Source organism: Barbatula barbatula (genome assembly GCF_947034865.1).
Source record: "Barbatula barbatula genome assembly, chromosome: 22".
Classification (NCBI taxonomy): Eukaryota; Metazoa; Chordata; class Actinopteri; order Cypriniformes; family Nemacheilidae; genus Barbatula; species Barbatula barbatula.
The window spans coordinates 4521844-4546606 of NC_136785.1; the positions used below are offsets into that span (position 1 = coordinate 4521844).

General features: G+C 39.5%; 1 protein-coding gene across 4 annotated transcripts; it reads right to left on the reverse strand.

The window, feature by feature from the left end:
• Positions 1–6887: 6887 nt before the first annotated feature.
• Positions 6888–24687, reverse strand: pnpla7a (patatin-like phospholipase domain containing 7a). Of its 4 annotated transcripts, XM_079486370.1 has the most exons (37): positions 24483–24678; positions 24019–24053; positions 23757–23844; positions 23290–23355; positions 23060–23147; positions 22723–22802; positions 22380–22468; positions 22101–22241; positions 21704–21863; positions 20922–21002; positions 20707–20835; positions 20483–20563; positions 19664–19799; positions 19482–19565; positions 19219–19304; positions 18980–19132; positions 18808–18885; positions 18311–18516; positions 18064–18195; positions 17206–17329; positions 16112–16225; positions 15943–16009; positions 15702–15851; positions 15539–15602; positions 13045–13213; positions 12009–12191; positions 11026–11144; positions 10386–10542; positions 10185–10301; positions 10027–10096; positions 9823–9939; positions 9488–9636; positions 9191–9343; positions 8962–9075; positions 8795–8879; positions 8451–8566; positions 6888–8236 (listed from the first exon to the last, which is right to left on the reverse strand). In XM_079486370.1, exons 4-37 carry the CDS (start codon positions 23302–23304, stop codon positions 8099–8101), a joined length of 3945 nt encoding a protein of 1314 aa, XP_079342496.1. In that variant the 5' UTR covers positions 23305–23355; positions 23757–23844; positions 24019–24053; positions 24483–24678; the 3' UTR covers positions 6888–8098. The 4 variants fall into 4 exon arrangements, with proteins under 4 accessions (XP_079342496.1, XP_079342495.1, XP_079342494.1 ...); XM_079486369.1 differs by lacking the exon at positions 23757–23844 and having other exon boundaries at positions 24483–24687; XM_079486368.1 differs by having other exon boundaries at positions 6917–8236; positions 9823–10096; positions 24483–24677.
• Positions 24688–24763: the final 76 nt, after the last annotated feature.

The following is a 24763-nucleotide window of genomic DNA, read 5'->3' on the forward strand; positions in this document are numbered from 1 at the left end:
TCATCTCCATTTGGTCTAAGAAAAGACGAGGTGTTTATACAGCAGTTTGTCTTCGCATATAGCTCACATGGTGCGTGTGTGTATGTCTCCGTGTGATGCCTAGTGCGTAGTGGATCCGTTTTTAGACTTTTTATGCGCAGGGTGACGCACTTTCGCGAGGGGCTTGATGCACAGAAATAGTCTCAGACCTGCAAAAATAGAGCTAGTGTCTGATTTCATCCGCAGGTGTGAACCTTCCTGCAGATGTTTCAGCATTTAAAGCGAAACAAATCAAGTCTTTTTGTTCCCTAGACACATGGACACAAATGAATACATACAAAGAGTCGTGAATAAAGACACATGGGAGAGTAATAGAAACAAAGAGAAAGAGAGAGAGGCAAACTCAAAGTCTTCTAGCACAAACAGATTAGTGCACCCCAAGGGTCTAAAAGGATTAAAGTAAAAACTTCAAATTGTAAACAAGGAGAAAGAAGTTTTCGTTTTAAATAATGACGCATCCCTTACACAACAGTACTTTGGCAGTGATGATACAACGGTAATACTATGGAGTACTTATATAAACCCTTAAAAATGGTGCTACTTGATGCAATAGAAGAACTTTATTGGCTGTATGGGTCTATAAATAACATCCGGTGAACCCTTTTGTTCTTTGTACTGGAAAAGGTTCATAAGACTATAAAAAGATGTTTATACGGTCTGTGGGGACATTGTGTTTTTATGGCATCGCTAAGAAGAACATTTTGTAGCACATTTGTTTTTAAGAGTATATATCACCATGATACTAAAGTAAATTATTTCCGTATTCATACACAAAGACAGTCCAAGGTATTTCAATGGATAACTAATACCTAGCTACGTATAGGCGCCACACATTCAGTGACTTTTAGTAAAGTTACCGTGTAAATATTTTGTATCACATTTATGTTGTGAATTAATGTCAAGTATATATGGAACAGATGCTTTTGGGACAAGGATTATTATCATGTTCGTGAACACAATGAAGTAGTAATTTATATAGTTACAAAATCAGCAACCCCCACAAAACGCAAAGCTGTCTCAAAAACACATTTTACACAGCTTTGAACTATAATCTTTCTCAACGGACCAAATGCGACGGACTCTATAGGTGTCTACAGTCAATATCACTTTGGGTGAAAAATTATGCAAAATCTAATTAAATGTGAGCATCTGAAAACCTAATTGTAAATTTCGACAGTGTTAAACTAACTGATCATTTTTTAACCGAACTATTGGTAAGATCAAATGAAAACAGTACAGAAATAATAAACAAACCCGGAATATACCAGAAATGCAAAACCAGCAACAGCAAATAATAAACAGATCAATAAAACAATACAATAACACAAAATCTGATCTAGCAATGCCAATGGCAGTGCTAGATGCAGAGAAAGAGACTACATTTTGTCGAAATGAAAATACCAGTCACCTGCCCTAGATTTCAACAAACATTAATAACTGTAATTACCAACATGAAGATGAGTAAGTCATTAATGGAGCAGAAATGAGAGTGGAAGTGTGCATGTGCGAGTAGGAGAGCGAGAGAGAGAGAGAGAGAGAGAGAGAGAGAGAGAGAGAGAGACCAAACTAATAAAGATGCTGTGCATGACCCCTGCAGCCCTACTTTAGGAACCAACATTTCACATACAAAGTGTCCATTCCAGCAACAAATCCTTTCATGGGTGTGAATGCCCCTATAGTGAGGCAGTTTCTGAAGAACACACGCCACGATATCAGTAACAGCAGACGGCTCATCTGGAACATTCCGATTAACTGGATTTAGAGTGGACCCAACGATGCAAAAACCAGGACAGAGTGACCACGAAAACCATTTTAAAAGAGTCGATTGGCCAGAAGCTCAACCACTTTAAAGTTGAAACAAAACATCTTTGATAAACAAAGCAAATTGTGAACGAGTAACCAACTAACAGATTTCATCAGTCAGTTACTCATCGATTGAATTATTTATTTCATGTATTTGACAGGCTTGATGAGCAAGATTCATTAATATGAATATGGGATAGAATGTTGTTAAGTGATTTTATTTTCTTCACATAAAAATAGCTGCTCCCTAATGATAGAGGTTATAGAGTCAAGATTTCACTTCACTCAGAAAATGTTGAATCCATATCGCACATGTAAACGTAATTTTGTTTAGCTCTTCTAAAATGATAATCACACATACCTGTACATTTACTCTCATTTGAAAGTAGCCCAGAAATGAATCTCACCTGTTATTACGCCTCGACAAAAAGAGAAAAAATGATCGACACAAGAGCTGAACTGATTTTTACATTTAGTTTTGAAATAAAACCATTGGCCTCAACATTAAATGATTTCCTCAATGATTCTGAAGCTGAAGAGAAAAAGAAAACACATTTTCATCTAAATTGCTCTTTTGGCCTCTGGCAATTATATTTTTATTTTACTCATTTCAGATTCCGAGAACCCTGGAAGGCGGAGGACCACGAGATTGTCTCTCCTGCCGTTTACCATTAAAATGTAGCTACCATTCCTCCCTGTGTTTCTAACCTAAGCCAACATTCCAGGTTCAAAACAAGTTAAGCTCTATTGGATGGCATTAATAATTTTGACTCGTCCTTGAGATTGCAAAAACAGATCAAATGTCCCATTAACGCACTTACAATGGAAGTCCATGGAGCAAGGAATTCTGGAGGGTTTAAAGCTAATCCTTTTGTTAAAGAGTCCAAGAAATCAAAATGGAAGTTTTTGTGCTTTTATGTATGAATATGTGAGCCTTAAGAAGGTCTATAAACGTGTGTTTCAAAACATTGTTAAAATTCACATTTAGAAGATGAGCATTCAAAACAGTTTGGATCAAAATGGATCAACGATTTTTATGACATCATTCTGCACTTCCGCTTCTAACTTTGCCGACCAATCAAAAGCTCTTGAAAATAGAAAATCTAGCGTCCGCCTATGCTATTGGCTGTTTTAAAAGTGCTTCAGTGGGTGTCCCAGATCAAGAAAATGTATTTTCTAATATAAAATGTAGCTAATTCATACTTTTATTGTTAGAGCCGCAGTTTTACAGCTAAAAACTGTGGTCTGATGCATAATTGTTAATATTCTTTGAAATATCTTTTTTGCTCTGCTGGAAAAAATATGATGCACGTTTCAAATGACGGTGGTGATGGTGGTGAATTATGACAGAATTTTTCTTTTGGTGAACTATCCCCTTAAGGATCACACTAGTCTCCTATTATAAAATGATTTTGTTGGTATATGACATGCCACAGATCTTTAACGTCTATTGATCCCGAAACGGCACAACACACACATGCGAATGTCCTGCACTTTCTTCTATTTCTAAATATTTTCAAAAAGAAAAAAGAACATCTAATGAAGTACACTGACTTGTTTGTATTCAATAATGGATTAACAAAACTCAAGACCCTTTTCACGCTGCCTACTCGATGTCATCAGACGCCAGAGAGGTTTGTTATTTCTAAAGAGCTAATGTACCCACAGGGCCCACTGATCTAGGTACAGGAGTCTGTGTGTCAGTATACAAGTGCGTCACAACTAGAGGGGGATCCAATTTTTGTAGCGCAGTGACCCACTTACCTGTTATAACCCGATTTGATTTTAAAGGACAGGAGATGAACGAGAGAGAGAGAGAGAGAGAGAGAGGGTACAAGACTGCAACAGTATGTCAGTGTAGCAGAAAGGAAACGACAGTTAAATATACTGAACACTGGCACATTTGTCAGTAGGACGATGTGATCAGTGTCTATGTAAGTGCTGAACCGCGCAGTATTGTTCTCTTTGTTTCGTTTGTCGATCAACCCAAACATATTAGAACACACTGTCCTGTGTCCTGCTCATCTACCAATCCCTAGCTTTCATTTTTAATAGACCAGAAAGATTATCCAACATCTCTCTCTCTCTCAAACACACAGATTTGTTTCATTGTATCACTGAGAACATCTCATAGGTGTTGTTTCCAAACCAGGCTAATGATGTCTGCTGCAGCTATTTACCTTGCATGAACCTTTTGACATTACATTAAAGTCCCCATGAACCAGAAGTTGCGATCGTAGAAGGGAAGGAGTGTGGTGAGAAGGGCAGGACGAGAGCCGATGGGGAACTGCGCGTGCACCAGTCTCGCATCTCTCACGGAGGAGCTCCGGAAGCATAAGAGAGGAGCGACAACATGGAAAGGCGAGAGAGGACCAGGCCTGGACTTTATGTTGTGTTTGTATGGCATTTTATGTTCGTTTTGTTGATTGTTTATTTTATTAAAAGTCTGTTTATGTTCGCCGGTTCCCGCCTCCTTCCTTCCTTAATGAACTGTGTTACAAGGAGTTAGCGGATGCTCCGGCCAAGCCGTCTAATTGACGTCATTTGAGATGGATAGTGACTTTAGGGCGGAGGTGCATTTTCAGATTACTGAAGATTATAAGAGTACATGAATTAAAAAACAAAAAAAAACATCAATGTGTGTGACCCACATTGATAAGATATTTACTATAAAAACTGCAATATTTCATGAAAAAAAATAAGTCATTTTTAATTTCACTGGGACTTTAAAGTTAAATATCACTGACACTGCTGTCCTTCTGAAACCTTGTATTTCCTTATTTCAAGTCATTAGACACCCTTTACGTGTCACTGGGTTTTGCAAATATCTAACCAATAAAAAGTAGTAAAATAAAAAGCTTTGTATTTGATCATTTAAAAAGTATAGTGTTTTTTTTTCTATTTCCTGAAAATTTGGACATGGGAGGATTTGGCAGGACAGTGATGCTATCATGTGTTTTACTTCTGAGTTTTATTCTTCAGTGAGTGCAACCTAAATAAAGTCATCCCCAAAAAGTTGTCAGGTTTTGCTTACGTCTGAATACAAATCGTACCCCAACATACGGTTATCTCGTTCTCCATTTACTCATGTAGTCCATGACCCATATTTCTCCTCACATCCTCATTCTTTAGGCTACTGATCCGTATATTCTTAAGGGAAAACAAGACAATGCATTAACAGGCTAGCAGAATATAAAGGTGCTGCTTCGATGCAGAGAGAGGTCACGGTCAGCACGTCGTCTATCAGTCTGACAGCAGCTGAACAAGAGAGTAAATAACTGTCCGTTATCTGCTCATAATAACCACACAAACAAAGCTCTCGTCTCTGACATTGCTTACATCTGCTACGTAACGCCACCTAGCAGCTGAGACACATAACAGTTACTCCGTTGTCATGATAATCAGCCGGGACATCCAACAGAAATGAATTGCATCAGCACTGCAAAAGGTTGTGGGTTCGTTTTACAGGGGACACACCAAAAAATCATAAACAGTATAACACGAATGCACTGTAAGACGCTTTGGATAAAAGCAACTGTCATATTCATAAATATAAATAGCCTACTCCATCAACAACATACCTTTGACTAAAATGATCTACAATTGAAATGAACGGAGAAAGGTACAGCGCTTAATACAGTGCTCGCACTTTGCAAGCAGTGTAAAATACAAAGGTGAATACAGATAACCTCTCTTTCTTGTTAGTCACATATTAGTATGCAGAAAACGGCATTATTATCACTGTGATTCACATTGCCAAGGCACTGAACCTTCCCTGAGTTCTGACATTTTAGATAAAGATCACCTTTAATAGCTTCTCTTTCATACATCCAGACACATTCTTCACCTTTTGCCCAAACAATGTCATCTCTCATAGTCTTATTAGCACTTCTGCAAACTCACAATATCTGCTCAGTTAGTGTATCGGGTAGCCTCCGGGACTTATAAAGTTTCACATTTGCTTGACCATCACTAAAACAAGCAGATCTAATGCGCATTTCAGGGAAACATATCATTAAATGTGTCATATATCAAGGTAAATAAAGTGATAAATGTCTTAACGCGGAGAAATAATTCTGCATGCATTAAAATGTATATCTAGAAGTAACCAAACCTAATGCCCGAGCATCCATATCTCATTTGTCCTCACCGCACTTCAATTGAATTGCAGACCACGGGTGACAAAGATACATGGTACCTTTAAAAATAAAATAAAACACTGCATTTAAATAACACACTGCCATGGCGAAAGGTGTTTGTCCATGACAACACTGAGGTGATGCAGAGCAGGTGCTATTTTTTAAAAGAACAGGCCTGAGCATAGCAGAAACAGAATAGGCAGATACAAAATGAACGAATAAAACCTGTTGTCCTGGACTTCAGAGGCCTTTGGATTTAACTCTATTTATTTGTAGAGCATCTGCAAAAAGGACTCAACAGACCACTGAAGGCAGCAAACTAAGACTCAAACTAAACTTAAGAGACATTTGATTGAAAATGAGATATTTTCATTAATATATATAAAAACATCTTTAGATTTTCAAAACCTCTGATGGTGGATTTAAAGGGATTCTGTCATGTAAAACAAGCCAAACGCCTGTAGGAACATAAAACTGTATAAAATAGATCAAAGCCCAACTGATACACCCTCCACCCAAGTGCCCATGCAAAACACACATTGAATCTGTGGGTACGTGCACGTGCAACATCACCCATTAATTCGCCAGACGTGATCGGTCCCTTTGTTCTCACTACACCAAACTCACTTTAAAAGTCTTTAGCCTTCAATTTGCTGTGAAGTAAATCTCACGTGTAATGGCCTGCTGAGGCCGTTTGGCACAGAGCAGTGATCGAAGACGGCGAAGTCTCCATTAAGCAGAAAAAAATACTAAGGCCTTACAGATGAATTCCATAATTCATCCTCATAATTATCGAGTTCACACGTTTCCTGGAGCGCAGCATTCAGCGGGTAAGCATGAGCCTCCCTGCATTATGCCACATCGACAAATAAACAGATCTCAAATGCCTCAGTAGTCTCTGAATATAACTCGGAACAAAAGCAAAAATACAGTTTAATAGAGATTAGCATTTTAATAAGATTGCAAATGACACCAGGCTATCATGTAAGAGAAAAACAATTGCTTATTCTTGTTTGTTAACGTCTGTCTCGTCCAGATTTTTGCTTTGGAACTGACCCGACTGTCCACTTAAATAAACTGACTGTCACAACAATTGCTAGCTGTATGTATAGCTATTGGCCCATAAACGATTATTGTTCCAAAATTATCAAAAATGAATAAATCAGTCAATATTAGTCAGTTTAATTTAAGGCAATATAATCAAAATCACATGACTCGTGTAGAATTGATCGATTGCTGGTATAAAGATTAGATTATTAATATAAACTCATTCTCACATATGGCTAGTATTGATGTTATCATAGACAAAAGGCATTATGGGTAACACAACAACAAATACGTGATTATAAGAGCCTTGCATTGACAAGCTTGCTAGTATGAGTTGTATTTGTTTGCTGACATGCTGCTAGAGGTAAGAGTAGTTATTCATCGGGCACATTCGGTGTAATAAATTATGCTGGTTAGATCAGCCAGCTGTGTATAGTGCACTTAAGATGGTCCTGTCCATGAAAGCATCTTCTGTGTAAAACAAGCTATAGAACAGATCGACTTGTCAGGATGTCGCTGAGATGATTTAACTAAACGAAAACAACATCAGTCATTGGAGCTCACGAATAGAGAACTCTCTTACGAGTCAGTCAATATTTCATTATTTTTTGATTGTTCTTACTCTCTTTTTTTTGACGGTGGGAATCCAGTTCGAGCATTCCGATCTACACGGTTTATAAGTGCAACATTGAAATTGATTGTCTTCCTCATGTAAATTCCTCCTCCGTTGATTAACTGCGCCGGTAATTCAAGACTGTCAAGTTGAGACTTTGCAATCCAAATGTTTTCCAGCAGCGCTTCACAGTAAGCGACGTCACACATGATACACTGGGAAAGTCTTGAGTTACAACCCCACGCCATGTTTAACAACAATGTTTATGACCAACATGATGAGTAAAGTCAGACGTCTTTCGATTCCTTTGCACAAAAAAATGGACAAAGTCATTGCAAAAAAAAGTTGGTGGAGTTTCACTCCTCAATGTCAGGAAGAACTTGGAATGGGAATTGAGGTATCAACCACAAATCTTGGGAGTGTCAGTCAGTGATTATACATTGAGAAGGTTCAAGGGTCAGGATGGAGTGTTTTTTTGTCCGGCTGCTTTTCTGATGTGGAGACTGGAAGTTTTCGGGGTTTGGGAGGACACACGCCCCACATTCTGCTCAGTGGACCGCATGCGCTGTTTTTCAGACTTCTCGAACTCTTCGTCCTGGGAATAAGGGATGAATAAGCCATCGAACACCTTCACATATTAAAACATTTTCAAATGTGAAAAAGGTTAGCAAATAAAATAAAAATCACTGAAAAAAAACAGAGCTCTTAAAGGTATGGTTACAAAAAGCAACCCGTTTGATTCCAACAGTCAGAAAACGTTGAACAATGTTGAACCTTAAGGTTAAATTCTGTGTATTTCTGCCACTCACTGTGTCTGCGGTCAGCTCCTCTTCTGTGTGCTCACTGTGATGCGTGTAGAGCTCCATGTCTGACAGAGCACTTTCTGCCATCTCCTCTTCATAGTCTGTGTGATAATCCGATTCATCTGCGACGCAAAAAGAGGAGGGGGACATTTCGGACCCATTAGCCTGACAACGTTCAAGTTTGTAAGCAAATCACACAACACTAAATGACAGCCAGCTAAGATGCAGCCAAAGAGAGATATGCCAGGAATTTAATCGCCAGAAGGAAACATGCCAAAAATCCTTGAAACAGTCTGCCAACATCCGCTTAAAGGCTTGAGTGAATTTACAAGGTTTTCAAAATCATTTACCATCCACAACAGCTGGTTTGACTGGTTCGATTCGTGAGACAATCTCAGCCAGATCGGTGAAGGACGCATTTGGACAGGTCACCACCTGCAGGAACCACAATAAATCAAAAAGAACAAATGGTCCGACATGTTACATCTCTAAAGTATTAGATATATCTCTGCCTCACGTTGTTCTGTGTTTTGTGGAATTCCTCCTGATGTCTATCCTTCAGCATCTTTTCTACCACTCCACTTCTGCACCACACGTCGAACACCGTCTTCCCATGCTGGTACCCCACTTCCTGTAAGACATGACACATGCGGTGAGGCAAATACAAATCCAGGGTCCACAGAAATTGCAAGTGTGAAAACAAATTGAGCTATTTAGGATGGAGGAAGTAAACAAAGAAGACTCACGCTGATCTCATCAAACTTGCCGAACTCGAGCGTGCCGTATCTGTCGATGGGAGGTCTGATATATTCACAGTAGTCGCTATTCTTAACAGATTCGAGCTGTCTCACGGAGCATACGAAAGCCAGCCGTGCCTGGATCTCAGTCATGTTTAACACCTGAGAAATGGTCACATAAGTTATTTAATCCTTTTTTTAATTATTGGTTTATTTATTATTATTTTTGTATTTAATAGATTTTTTTTTTAATCTATTCTGCCTTGAATAGTCTCTATAAACTTTTTTCCGTCAATGCAACCTCACCTTGACTTTCTCAACCAGTGGGTTGAGTCGTTTCCATAGCAGCCACCAACCCGAGAGGGCGTCCCCGTAATTGGTGAGCTTGGTTTCATCTTGGCTACCCACGTCTATTGCAATCACAACCTTGGCACCCATTGAACGTGCCACATCCGCTGGAAGGGAGGGGAGAGAAAATAACGCAAACATCATCGTAAACCAAACATCACCCAATCCTTCAGATCTGTTAAACCACACACTTTCTCCAGTTTCAAAAAGCTTGCCTGTGTTGGCATATTGTAATTTTACTGTCCATTGAAGGGTTTGATACACCAGAGAGATGCTAATGACCTACTGCCCACCTGGTAGGGTATTAATGTACCCTCCATCCATGAGCAGGTGTCCGTCTTTTGGATCACACAGCGGTGGCAGGTACCCAGAAAGAGACATGCTGGATCGCACATACCTCCACAGAGAGCCTGAACCGAGAAACGTGAAATATAAAGCATTCGTCTTGGTTAAGAAAGTTAGAAGTTCATAAACGCAGGTGCAACATGTGGCGTTACCGTCAGTGTGCACTCTCATGGTGGAGGCGGTGATGTCTGTGGTAATGTTGAAATATGGGATCCAGAGATCCTGTAGAAAAGCCAAACATGTTTAAACCTCTATATGTGCTGACTGTGGTCTCCCAGGAAGCGTTTGAGCCGATGAGCCTGAATCTCACCTCTATCTGTTTGTCCTTGAAGACGCCATTAATGCTGGAGTTGAATGAAGCTCCAGAGAACATAGAAGTGATGGGATAGGTCAGGTCCAGCACTTTCTTAAACACTGATGTCATTTCCTGCATAACAGGAAGGAGGAACAAGTAAGCATTGAAAAAGAAAAATAAGTGTTTTAAATGTGATAAATGAGGCTGGTCTCTCACCATGGCCCACTCTCTAGCCCTGATTTTCATGCTGCTGTAATTGCGGTCCTCTGCGTACAGAGCTCCCATCATAGAGCCGATAGATGTACCACCCACCTGATCGATCGGGATTCCAGCTTCAGTCAACGCTCGGATGATGCCCACTTGGCAACAACCCCTGAAAGGAGAAGGAATGAAAAAAGACAAGTAAGCAGGCTGATAAAACATTAACTGTGGTTGCTCAGCTAGAAATGTGACCAAAAAACTGATGATGCACAAACATGGCTTGATTAAGACCAGTCGTATTGGGAATAACAACTCAGTTTTTAGAAAGTTATAAAAAAGGCATAGTGTTGCTTTTGCTTTAAAAAGAACTACAGAGACTTTCTCTCCTAGGGGAGGCAAGGCATTATCAACACTGTACAGTACACAGAATGAATCCCAGGTTACTGCACAGGGGAACCAAGGGAGAAAATAGCAACCAACCTTAAAAGACCTCCTGCAACCACAAAAGACGGAAGAGACAAACAGAAGCCATCAGGAAAATAAAGTAGAGAGACTAAAGTTCAAACAAAGACAGGAGGTGTAATAGAAAAATACTGTGATAACACAATAGAGTAGTTAAATAACAGATTTTTGAAGTGGTAAGAAAGGCGAGTACCTGGCTCCTCCACCCCCCAGCACAAGGGCAATGGTGTTGCCTGTCAGAAAGCGGGCCAGGCGAGAGAAATCAGAGTGACGTTCTGCGTTTTTCTGGAACACACGCTGATACATCTCTCTCTGGCAGGGAAACAAAAGCAACGGAGACTTAAATTAGAGCTAAAGTAATAGAGGTGACTGGTGTTGGCAAGCAGATTGAGGAGTCGAACAGCATTTAATTTCTTTAAATTTGTTTCTAAATCTGTATTACAAAAGTTAACAGCACTGAGAAAAAGACAAGCTGCAAACCACCAGCTTGACACTAATGTAACCCCACACCAAACTCACACCATTGATCGAGCCTATTTTGCCATGTTGGGTCAACTAATGAAACATTACACACAGGGTCATAATCTGCCCTTAACACGAAATGCGAAATGACAAAATAAAAAATTATAAGGGGTTCTAATGCGTTTCTAATGTCTTTTGTCGGTGTTATATTCTTTGTACATTCTGACAGAAATGTGCAGTTACATAATATAAAGATAATAGAGCTCAAGGACACAGCAGCCACAGCTGGACATATAAAAGTAAGCATAAATATTCAGAACATTCAAAGAAGTATGGTTTCTGGCACTTGTAATGCATATTAAGAAGAAATTAAAGAGTAAGAAGATGAAATCAAGACCCGGCCGGTTTTAAACCGCCATAAATACAGTCTTAGGGGACTTATTTGTTTAACAGAAAGAAATGTATGAGATCTGTTTAGTTGCAAGCATTCTTCCAAATATCTTTCTCAGTGTTCATCAGAACAATGACATTTATACAGATTTGGAACAACTTGATGGTGAATAAATACAGACAGAATTATCATTTTTGAGTGAACCGTTGCTTTCACGTGACTGAAACATTTCCGCTACCAAAGCAACAGTTTCCATTCTGAGTTTCATTTCCCATGACATAATATTGAATCCTTTGATTCCGTGTGTATGTGTGTGTGTGTACCAATTTGGGAAGGCTCCTCTTTGAGAAAACCCTGCGGGGGCAGGACAGGTGAAGGTGTCTGGAGATCCAGCTCCGCATGTTCAGCCATTCAGCTGTTCCTTTGGGAGGAGGGCCGTCCTCGCGGTGCAACAGCACCAGCTGTTTCTGTGCCCTCACCGCACTCCCCTCTAACATGCGCTCCAGCTGAGAAATAGACGAAGGGAGACACACAGAGAGGATCTGAATATATTATAATATACTAGACTGTCTAAATGCATCAAAATAATTAAATTACTATTCTTAATGGAACGAACTAAATGCAGAACTAATACATAAATATGGCACAAACACAGCCATTTTTGATGGAGAGTCCTTTTATTCCTAATAATTATTGATCTAGTCCCTTGACGGGCTGGCGTGCGTTGAAGAGAGCACCCATATCCTCTCTCTTATTTCTTTTCATGTGAATACAATTATCCATTTTAAGGCCTTTTACCACATCTGAGACTTAATTCTCTTGTTCAAAGACCCGAGTCAGAACTGCGGTGCACATTAAAGTCTACCGAATACATATGATCAATGAGGACGTCGCTTTACCCCAGACCTCTGATCCGACTTCAAACACATGGGCTGCACCGCCGAATGCACAGCTATCAAACCCACACGTTAATTAATCTCTCACTCTCTAGGAAAAGAAGCAGGTCCTCTGGTTGAACCAGATTCTTGTAACATCCATTACTGCCATGAACTGCGTGTGGTCCTGTTGAGACCAACGGTTCAGAACCGTTCTTGTTCAAAAAGCTTGAAGTCTAGGAGCTGCTTGTTTAGCGCAAACTGCTACGGTTCAAATAACTTCATTTTATTTGGGTTCAACCTATAAAAGTGCCTGCCATCCTGAACGAGTGATAAATTACTGGCATCAAAGTCCATATCGGTGGAGTCGGTCAGACTAAAGCGTTTTTATATCAAAGATTCTTCTGTTACCAGCAAGCAGTCAGATATGTGTGACGTAGACTTGAATTTAGGTTGGATGAATTGTATTAATGTAATCCAGCACCTCTCCTACAGCTGGGTCTTGTTCTCCCAGTCCTACGATGATGATGCAATCAGCCTGTCTGATACATCGCTGAGTCCAGGGGGTGAGCGACACATCTGTCTGATACAGGACGATCCGGTGGATGTCTTCCTGCTGACCCAGCCAACTCGACAATCTGTACTCGTGCACACTGGAGGAGGAGAGAGTGAGTGAGTGTTTTGGGTAAAAAAGCTAATTTGAAAGAAATGGTAAAAATAAAAATTCTGTTATCATTTACTAACCCTCTTGTCATTTTAAACCTGTGTGCCTGATTTTCTACGGCAGAACACAAAAGATATTTGGAAAATTTTGGTAACCAAAAAACATTGGTCCCCATCCACTTCTATTGCATTGACACAAAAACCCCACAAGTCAATGGGGTCCAACCATTTTCTGTTACCAACATTCTTCAAAATGTCATTTTTGTGTTCTGCAGAAGAAAGGAATTCAGATTTGAAATGAAAAGAGTGTGTGAATTATGACTTTTGGGTGAACTATCCCTTTAACTCTGCAATCTATATAAGATTTTTGTCGTAAACTGTTTGAAAATGCAGGTTGCTTCTGTTTATATCAGTTGATGTCAAATTACATCACTCTGAAATTCTCAAGAAATTGCTCACAGCAGCTGAAATTATAAAATGTATAACTAGCTTTTAAAATGATATTGGACTTTGTCAATTGATTTGGAAGTGTAATACTACACAGTGTTACGTGATAACAGTCATAGAATCGTTGTTTAATAAGTAAACTACGTTTACGCTTTTTGGGGTTTCCTGTACTCGCCAAAGAGTAAGAACAAAAGATGCTATTAACTCACTGATATGCAACGAATACAAGGGAGACATGGGACGGACCATTATTTTAAATAGGAATTTCTCTGCATTTGCACATTCTTGGGAACATTTGGAAAAATGCAAGTACACAACTGCATGAAATATAATCACACTGTGCAAGTGATTTTTAGATATTTCATAACAAAATTCTTCTATATTGTGGCTTCAATAACCGATTTCTTTTGATGTGTAACAAATATGTTAAAAAAGACACATAACGCCAAAAGTCACTAAAGCAGGGAAGGCTAGATTTTAAATTCAAGTCAGATCTCTGGCATCTGTGACCATTTCAGATGTAATCTGGAGTGCTCTGGCTGATGAAAGTGTGTCAGGTCTTTGTCTATGTGGAGCTTCTGCTGTAAAACGGTCAAATACGGCTGATGGATGAGAGCCTGTCAATAATCCCGACAGATACAAGGCCAGTATTGTCACTTCAGACATCTGAGAATGAATCTAAACAGAAAGACACAATATCTCAGCTTTCATGGGGGAACTCTCACGACTGGTTCGATGGACAGGACTCATGCAGCACTTCGGAGAAGCGTTCACGGGCTTAATGGTGTTCTTCATTTACATATCAAAACTCCTTTCATCTCCCTCATCAAATGACTACTTTATTATGTACGAAAACTAATTTATTTGTTGTTGTTTGTAGACATTTCAAAGTATATCTATTCATTATGTAATTCCACATTTAACGGTGAATAAGCATGTTCTAATAAATGGAGAAGGAACTAATATTGGATGCCATTATGACACATCCTTTTCCTAAAAACAAATAAAGTGCACGTGATTAGCCTTCTCAAATTACACAAAAGTTGTTTGGCCCGACCTTTTTATAGTTCTTGTACAATTCTGTGGTGCTAATATTGTGGCAATATGCATGCCATTCACGTAGCATAAAAATTTTAGTGTATATTTAGCTCAAGTAAATTTTAATTTTGATATATCGCAAATAAACAAAAACTGTAAAAATGTTCACATATTTTTTTATTATTTTCCAGTTGTCACTGTCAGAAAATTCTAGAAATTTCAGTAGCACAGGGAAGGTGCGATGATGTTTGTTAGGACAGTAAGTCAAAGTACACTTCTGACGTTTTGGACAACTCATTTTTAGTAACTATTATTTTAAGCTCTGTATTATTCCAGTACCTTGTAATTTATGCGTACGAGTAATAATACCTAAATGTATAAATGTGTGAAAAAAAATGTGTGCACTGTCGATGGTAAAAACACTGATGTAGTTTTCGTATTCAGCATGTTAAACTTCATAATGAAACAGTAAAAAAATGTAAGCGAAACAACTTTGGTAAAATGAATCGTGGTAGCACTTTAGCACTAGTTGCTATTAGCATGTATATTATTAGCATATTGGCTGTTTCTCAGTACTTATAAAGCTGCATGATCATATTCTACATCCCTAATCCTACCCAATACCGAATAACTACTTTACTAACTATTAATAAGCACCAGATTAGGAGTGTATCGAGGCAAAAGTCTTAGTTAATGGTTTGTTAATAGCAAGAATTGGACCTTAAAATAAAGTGTGACCAAAATTGTTACATTTGATTAAATAAATGCGAAGCCCTCTTTAAATAAAAGAACCTTTCATTCGAAATTATTGGTACACTTTGATGACTTACCTGTCTAATGCTGCAGAGCCGAGGCTTTGTTTGATGATGTTACTAGTCAAGAGAAGAGTGGGTCCTACAACAGCAAAATAGTGAATATACCCAATCAACTTAATTCTTCAAATTTTAAAAAGATTTCTATCTTTCCCAATCCACAAGAGACAATGGTCCTCACCGATAGCTAGGAGTGCGTGCTGGAGCTCCAGGGTGAATGCGGTCAGAGGAACTTCTTCTGACACGGGGAGGACAGTGATGGTTGACAGATTTGATGCTGGGTTCCCTGTATCCCATTTACTGCCGGGGGTCTGCAGAGCGAGGCTGCGTGCTGCGCATTAAAACGGAACCGAATTCTCCAGTTAATATTATGTGTCATTGCACAATAGAATGTTATTGTACATTTATTTATACACACACACCTGTTAAAGGACCATTAACCTGCTGGAGGATCTTCTCCCCGAGCAGGTGAATAAGTCTTGTGACTACCTGATAAGAGAAAGAAAACAACAGCTAATGTTATAGCTAATCTTAAAGGAATTCTCATCAATGTAATCTCTGGTCATAAAGCATGCGGTGTAGTTGATGCACCTGTGGGAATTTTCTTTTGATGGAGCTGAGAGCTCCCTCAGGTAGTTTCGCCAGTTCCGAGTCCCGAACCGCATGAACAGTGGTCGCTCTGTTCTGATGGGTCAGAGCCTCCACCTATATTAACACATATAGTTCATGACTACACAATGCCGTAACTGACTTACATTTCAGTCTTCACCTCACAACTGATGTTTAATGGCTACAGAAGATATGGAATATTAGTCATATGAACCTTTTTATGATGCTTTTACTTTGCCGTCGCTGGTCATCATTCACTTGCATTACATGAGAAAAATGCTAGATAAATTCACATTTTATGTCCCACAGAACAATAAGTCATACCCATGGTACAGAATAGTGAAACAATGGTGAATAAATCAAGACAAAGTTTTCACTGTATTAAAACATCCAAAATAATTTCTTAGAAAACACCTGGCAAAGCATCCACATAACAAAGCATCATTGGAAATGATCTTGGCTAAGGTCAAGAAACACAAATGAAGTCAATCTGTGACATACACAGTGACTAAATCTGTCTTCTCAAATGAGAACTTTATATTGTCGTCTCCTGTGCAGGTAACCATGGAATCGGCATGGCCAGGTATTCTTAGCGTCACATGCATCATCGAGGCGCAAAAGACATCAGCCAAACACATTGAGAAATAATAAATGATGAGATGGAAAGATCTCGCTGGAGATAGCGAGTTACCTAAACATGCAATTCTGCATTCTTGTATGTACACCTGACTAGGTGAAATGTGATTGCTGAAGTGTATATCAATGCCACAAAAGTATTATGGGAGATACTACTACATATAATGAGAATGTTAACTACATAATTATATAAAGCAGAATAAAACTGGATGCCCAGAACAAGACCTGAATCATTCAATGCTGGACAACTCTGGGCACGAAGACAAAATACAAATATTTAAATAATGGAAAATAATACGTTTACGAGTAGATTCTTTTGAAGGACAAATAAACACTGCAAAATGTATAGTTACACTATATGGCTTACAGGGTTTAAGCATGAAGTTTGCTGTGACTAAATTGACATCTCTTTAACATGTTGTGCGTGTGCAAAAGCTCACCACTCCAATGAGATCACCTCTGCCATATTCTCCAGTCAGTTCTTTTTTCCCATCCTCCTTCATGATGACGGAACGCAGACGGCCACTGAGCACTATAAAAGTACTGTCCGACTTATCACCCTGCCTGAAAGAAAGCAAAACAAAGAAAGAAAGAAAGAAAGAGAGAGAGAGAGAGAGAGAGAGAGACTGGATGGCATCATTTATCACAAAAGATTTATGAAATCCTGGAGACCTTATCTGTCTCACCCAGAGGCCTGAAGGAAAGTTTATTAGATTGTATTCGGTCCAAATCTCTTACTGAGGAATCATGGGAGGAAAGGTTTTTAACAAAATAGTTTATCTGGGAGCTGCTCTCGGCCAAGCAGGATAGAGGACATTTTATTGTAAGGTACAGCATTTATATTTGAAAGGAAATGGGAAGATAAAAGAAAGGGCAAATTGTAATTTTTCCCCCACATTTTAGAATACAGTGAACTCATCAAAACTATGAAATATCACAAATGTACAAATCAAGTGTCTCATATTTTTAGCAATACAAGACTTTCCAAAATTTGCAAAAATGCTTTCTAGGTACTTTGTCAACCAGCTTTTTTAAGTCTCTTCCAGAAATGCATTTTAAACAGTGTTGAAAAAAGTTTCCATCTATAGCAAGCACTTAATGAGCTCAGTGGTTATATGCACTAGCAATGCCAAGGTCGTGGGTTCGATCCCAGGGGATTGCACATACTTAGAAACAAAAATGTATAGTGTAATGCAATGTAAGTTGCTTTGGATAAAAGCGTCTGCCAAATACAACAAATGCAAATGAAAAATGTTAATCTATATGCGAATTGGAAACTGAAAGGTAAAGAATTGGACCTGTAAACAGCTCTGCCCGCCTCCACAGCCATCCAGTCAAGGGCAAAGTCAATCTGTCTGACGAATGGTGACATCCTTCTGACGACTGAATGAGCTACATTCAGCACTACCGTGGGTTCTGCTCTCATGATCCTGACATAACACGCACACACAGGACAAAATCAATGTTAGACCAAAACTAAAAAAACAGTTTTTTGCTATAGTTGAATAGCAAAAAGCCAATTCCGTGTTTTTAAGTGTGACCTACTCGTAGAAATGCGTTTTGGAGATGGACAGGAAGCTGCAGTCTCTATGTGCTCGTACAGTAAAAATCAAGGGCTCCCCCGTCAGCACGGCCAGCTGACCAACAAGCTCTCCCGGGTGAGCCACAAACAGACACGTCTCCTCCTCTCTATCTATCATGCGCTGGTACACATGCAGCGTACCCGTGATGACAAACTGCACGCTCACTTCCTGAAGGACAAACACATTCAAGAGAGTCATTTGGTCAAGATGTTAGAATCGATAAACAATAGGTAAAGTGACCATGGGGGAAGTAGTACAATAAAATAATACAAGTTGTAAGTAATTACATTTAAAAAGGCTTATTTCTATGTAACGTCTAATGAAAAGCATCTCAAATCAGTCATCATTTTGGCTACGACACCGTCTGTATCGACAGACGCCCGGAGTGCAGCAGACAGCTCATCCAACTAGGTTTGGATTCAAAGCTGTTGCACAAGCTATTTTTATGAGATGTCTAACCTGATCGCCTTGTCGAGCTACCACAGATCCAGCCTTCACCTGATGCAGTGTCACCCTGCCCTCCAGCAAACTGGGGTCCTAACACACACAATGAAAAGTACTCGACCACAACACACATAAATTAAATGATACGTTAAAATTGATATTTTTCTCAACAAAGGTGTATGTTTACCTGCAGCTGAATAATCCCCAGCAGGTCTTTCTTGGCAGCCTGATAAATGGCTCCCACTTTACAGGGCGGCACGCCGGAGTGTGGCGCACTGTCTCTGTAATGAATCACAGCGGACGGAGCGTGCTGCATGGTGACGCTCTTCTTCAGAATTGACTAATAATATAACGTGATGTTTTAATATCTAAAGATATTGGAAGTCATCTGGTAAGTAATGAGATGAGTGGGAAAGTAATGGAGACCTTGTAAACAAGAGGACTGGATGGGATATCGTCTATGGTCACGCGGGCACGTTCGTAGGCCATGTTCAGATCGTTTCCTGGCACCCCTGCACACACAAATATTACAATGTAAGGTTTCTACGTCTTTCGACCAATGCGGTTTGAGGATTCGAAATCTGAAAAAGGGAAGGCTTGGCATACATTCCAAAGCTTAATTTTGGATTCCCATTTCAGTTTTCTGTATGAGTGAAATGTATAGATGATAAATGATAGTGAGGCGTTACCCGTCCCATCCGCGGGCATTGATACAGAGCGAGACCTCCGCACAACTGCAGATGTGTTTTCGGATGAACCGGCTTGCCCTCCATCTGAACGATGAAAAAGTGACACGTTCAAAACCACTATGTCCAATACACATCAGTGTTTGTTTGGAATTGTAGCCACGTTAAATCCTACGTGTACGTACCTGAATCAGTCAATTCAGAGCTCTGCAGATGTTCCTCGTCTGGTGCTGTCTGAGAGTGGGGTTTGCGTGGGACTCTGCTGGGACTTCCCTCCGCCAGCACACTGTTGACTGCAAACAGAGGCACTGCTTGTCTTTCCTACACAAACACATATACACATCTTCAGACGCTTCAAAGCATCTGGCGCACAAAAAAGGATTTAACACAGATTTGACATCTTGGTCCCCAAGATACTAGATTACTCCTCTTTGTAATTTAGGGATCATCCTCCTCTTTGTCGCTTGCTGAAGAGAGAGCAAAGTTTGCTCATATTCAAGAAAAAAACAACCCACCTCAGCTAAAGTAGTCAAAAGTGATACATTTGACTTACTGATCCTGTATTCTGCTGACATGACTGCCTGTTGACAGGACTACATTTTATTTATAGTTAAGGAGAAAAGTGAAATACACAGCACAAACTAAAAGGCTCTCAACAAAAAAACAACTTTCTCAGCCTGCCAATGGTCTTGAGATGTAGGGTGATGTGATGAGTTACAGATGTGCCGAGTTGTGCTGTGCAGTGAAGGCTGATGGGAGATTTTCACCCCGGAGGGTGTTAAAGTCTGTGTCCTTTAAATGAGAGTGGAGGTCTTATGATCCATGTTATTTAATCTGGCTGAGTTTTACGGTGCGAGTACAGGAGTGATTATGCCGATGGTGGTTAACGCAGCATGAAATAACGCTGAGAGTGTGTGCGTGTTAGAAAGCCCACTTATTTTAGAAGTGACAGAGTGTGTGTGAGATCTTAAATGTAATAATGCTGAGATGTATGTGTCTCGAACCTGATTGAAAAGCTCTGTTGTCAGTCCCAGGTAGTTGTGAAGGGCCAAGAAAGTCACTCGCTGAAGACGAACCATGATTATCTAAATAGCCAGAAAGACACAAAGATCTGGCACAAATTAACTCCGCCTTTCCTGAAATGACTCTCTGGAAATTCACATTTCTTCTAAATATCGGTTTGCAATGTGGATGAAGTTTACATTAGACGCAGACAGTCCATGTGTACCTGTATGACTCTCACGAGTGTCTCTGGGTATTTCTCAAACACAGACTGGAAAGCTGAGGCAGGTAGACGTAATATGGTACATCTGACCGCTGCACGAGCAGCTACGGTCTTATATGGAGCAGGATAACCCTGGAGGACGACAGAGGGACAGGAATGAAGAATTCAACTCTATGCACTAGAATGGGATAAGAAGTCAAGAAGGCAGAAGAACACACCGTTATGATATCCAGAATGCTGAGCAGACTGTGAACACTGTCCCCGGGCAAAACGTCCTTCACCACAGGCTCTGTGCCATCCTAAAACACACACACATGATAAATAAAACTTCAGCAGGGCACTATATTTAATTTATTAAATTGTCATTAAGCTGACACTCTTTATCCAAGGTGACCTCTGGTACATTTAATAGTGATACAATAACCCTGAAGCAACCAGTTGAATGCTTGTGGGGTTGAACCAATGACTTCTGAGTCCACAGACCAGATCTTAAAGGAATAATTCTGTCATTCTGACTCTCTAGTTGTTCCAATATATATTAATGTGTTTGGTTGGTTGAACACGAAGTAATTCGAAAAAAGATTAGCATTTCTTGGGCCATCATGCACTACCATAGTAGAAAAAGTGCGCTAGAACTATTTGCTTTTCAAAAATACAAATAGGATATTGAGGAATTAACAGAACAAAAAAAAGAATAATATTTTTCTTACTATGGTAGTGAATGTCAGTTGCTAACATTCTTCCAACTATCTTTCTTTGTGTTCAACAGAACAAAGACACTCATACAGGTTTGGAACAACTTGAAAAAATAGTGACAAAGATTTTGAATGACATGAGAGTGAATAAATGAAATAATTGTTATTGCTGGGTAACAATCCCTTCAAGGGTGAGGTGTGAGAAGTGTGAACCTTCGTGCTTGGTAACTGGCAAATCATATTCTGCCAAATCTAAACCCTGCAAAGGAAATCTAAAAAAGGAGATTATTTTTGCCCATTCTCACAGTCTCATTGATGCAAAGCTCCAATCTTCCATCCTGAACCACATAAATGCTGTCATCGTCATCTCCCGGCTTGAACAACCCTTCCCCTTCCTGTAGCTCCACAAACACCATGTGCCGACAGAGCTCCAGGAACAAGGGCTTCTCAAAATGACCAAGTACCCTGAAATGCACACACATTTTACATTTATTCATTTGGCAGACGCTTTTATCCAAAGCTACTTACAAGTAGTTTATGGCACATTACTGCAGAGCAATCAGGGGTAAGGTGTCTTGCTCAAGGGCATGACCTGCTGGCACTGAGATTTGAACCTGCAACCTTCTGATCACAAGCCCTACGCTATAACCACTAGGCCACATAAAAAAATCTTACTAATTTGCATGCATGCTGAGCATTTACCTGACATTCTTTAGCATGTAGAGCACCTCGGAGGGCAGGTTTGAGTTCTGCACGTCAAATTCAGTAAGATCTGCCTCTAGGAGGGAGGGAGGGGGCTCTTTGGGCTGTAAAGTGGGCGGCTCTTTCTTGATCCGCAGAATCCTTAATGACAAAACGGAAGGATCAAACAAGAAAGTTTTGACTGGACAACATGCATATTAATTTACGACAAATTTCTAGAAATATCATTTTTTTACGTGTAAGGCAAACGGTTCTGTTTAAGAACCCAAAAGAACAAACCTGCGAGCAATAGTGATGACTTTAGGCCTCTTTCGAGTGCGTTGTTTAGACACCGAAGTAGAGGATGGTGTAGAGGACAAGGTCTGGACCTAATGTGAACAGACAAATCAAGTGGTGAACAGTTGCACACGTTGGTCTGTTTAATAGATCCTATGCTGTCCTCTAGTGTAGGAAAGTTAAAATAACAGCTGATGATATAGATTTATTTTTTTATATCAGACCCATCTATCTCAGAGCTGAAGCACAAGCAAACCACTGTAAGTATGACTTTTAATCCAAAGTCAAAAAACAGCGTACACATCCTACCAGGCAAGCAAATTAGTTTCAGCCAAGTGTGACTCACCTTTCTCATAATTTTCCTGCCATAGAAGAGAACTTTATCTCTCTTCCTAAAGCGATAGCGAGGGACACCAGCCCGTTGACCTTAAAACACACACAATCACCAAACAAACATAACAAAATTACCAAACAGCATATTTTACTTACCCTGTTTACATATTCACTGACCCCAAACAATTGTTGTTGTTTTTTCATTTGTTGTGGGGTTTTATTTAATGTGGAAAATGTCTTTATGCTTATTTTTAAACTGGACATTTTCGACCCGCTTTACTTTGCCAGCGCTATAGTTGAAAATTGTTCAAGTGAGGTAATTTATTTGTAGATAGGGAAGTGAAACCTACTAGCCAGTTTGTATCTGCGATAGAGAAGAAGCACAGAGAATCCTATAAAGAAAACAGCCACCACGGCTCCGATCAATACACCCGTCAGCTGTAACACACAAACAAGAACAAACTATTTTATAGAAAAAGATTAAAGATCTGTATAAAAAATACAACAGTGTGCTCCTGGACTTTGGATATGATTTGATATTGAAAAGCGCTTTAAAAAGAAATTCAAGGAACACATTTACCATGTTGGTCTGCATCCTCTCCTCCACAAACTGTTGCAGCCGGGAACGAATTTCACCACCAATGGCCTGAGGAAACACACATCAATATGCATATGTAACGCACCATCAAACCTATTTCTTTGTTTTCAGAAAACCGACCCTCTGGATATGAAACTCTTTTATATTCCCACAAGTCCATATGTATATTTCATCAGGTCTATTATATTGCACCAGTTTGCCCCAATTCTCAAGACTGCATTCAGAATACACATAAAAAGCCTAAATAATGCGCTTAAAATTTTTGAAATCATCAGGTTTATGAATTTTTTAATCCAAGACTAATTGTTGGCCTCAAACTTAAAAGACAATTTCCACCCTGTCTTGCACACTAACACAGATAGTGACTTTCGTCGCAAAAGAAAGAACCCAACAACAATGATCTGTTTTCCCAACAAAACACCGATTCTACTTATCACGTGTGAACACACCCAGAACAAGCTGATAAGAGGTCACATGCAGAGATGAAAGATGGAAATGAAGATCAGAAGCTGGCTGCAAGAAACCTGTCAGGAAAGACTGCAGTGACAACACTGTTACAATAACAAAACTAAGGGTTTCTAAATCGGGTCTCTTACAACTGGACATGAATTGTTAATAATGGTTAACAGGAAGTGGACAGAACACAGATGACCCACGTGAAAATAATATTGTTATTAGTACATTTACAAACCTCTAGGAGGTGATACTTACAGGATACGTACACGGGTTCTCATTGTCCCCCATTCCTTAAAAACACAATCACTTCATTTATTAATAAAGCATTTCGATTGTATTCATTAATGCTGTACACTTAGCCTGACATATGAAGACATGGGTCAGTATTCAATCTAAACCACAACTTCTCTCTGTAGTGCGTTAGATAGGATTTAGCATACATTTGCACACCAACGTATAAGATAAGAATGTCAAACTGACACATGTAATGCAATCTAGTGTTTATGCTGTCAGGTAAAAGTAGCGATAACACGCGCTATTGTTTTGTGTCAACAACAACCATGTCAAAAACAGTTAAATTGCTATTAAGCAAACATCACCTGCACAAGACCAAATATTCAGCATGTATATTTAAAGAAGAAAGCATAAGACTTAAACGTTGAACTAGCATATATGAATGACAGATTAATATGCTAATTAGCTAACAAACTAGCACTTACTGTTGTATGACAGCGAAATTTGAGGACCGCGCAGAAATCATCCAGTCAAAACGAGTTCATTTATCCTACATCTTCTTGACGACCATTTTCTTTAAAGTTTTAATACAAATATGACTACATCGTAAACTTTGGCAGCTCCGAACTCGCAGCATGAAATCAAATCTCTGCTGTTGCCTTTGCGGTCCTTCGCGTGGCTGTATTCTGCGTTGTGATTGGCTACCCGCAGCCTCTAATAGCCAATCACTATGGCCGTTGTTGGTTTGCTTGAGGCTCGTTGACAG

Coding starts and splice junctions, on each gene's coding strand:
- pnpla7a (XM_079486367.1), bottom strand. CDS start 24,051: ATGGGGGACAATGAGAACCCGTGTACGTATCCT. Junction 16,010..16,111: donor TCAAAAGAAAATTCCCACAG/GTGCATCAACTA, acceptor TTCTCTTATCAG/GTAGTCACAAGACTTATTCA. Junction 8,237..8,450: donor AGGAGCTGACCGCAGACACA/GTGAGTGGCAGA, acceptor CCTTATTCCCAG/GACGAAGAGTTCGAGAAGTC.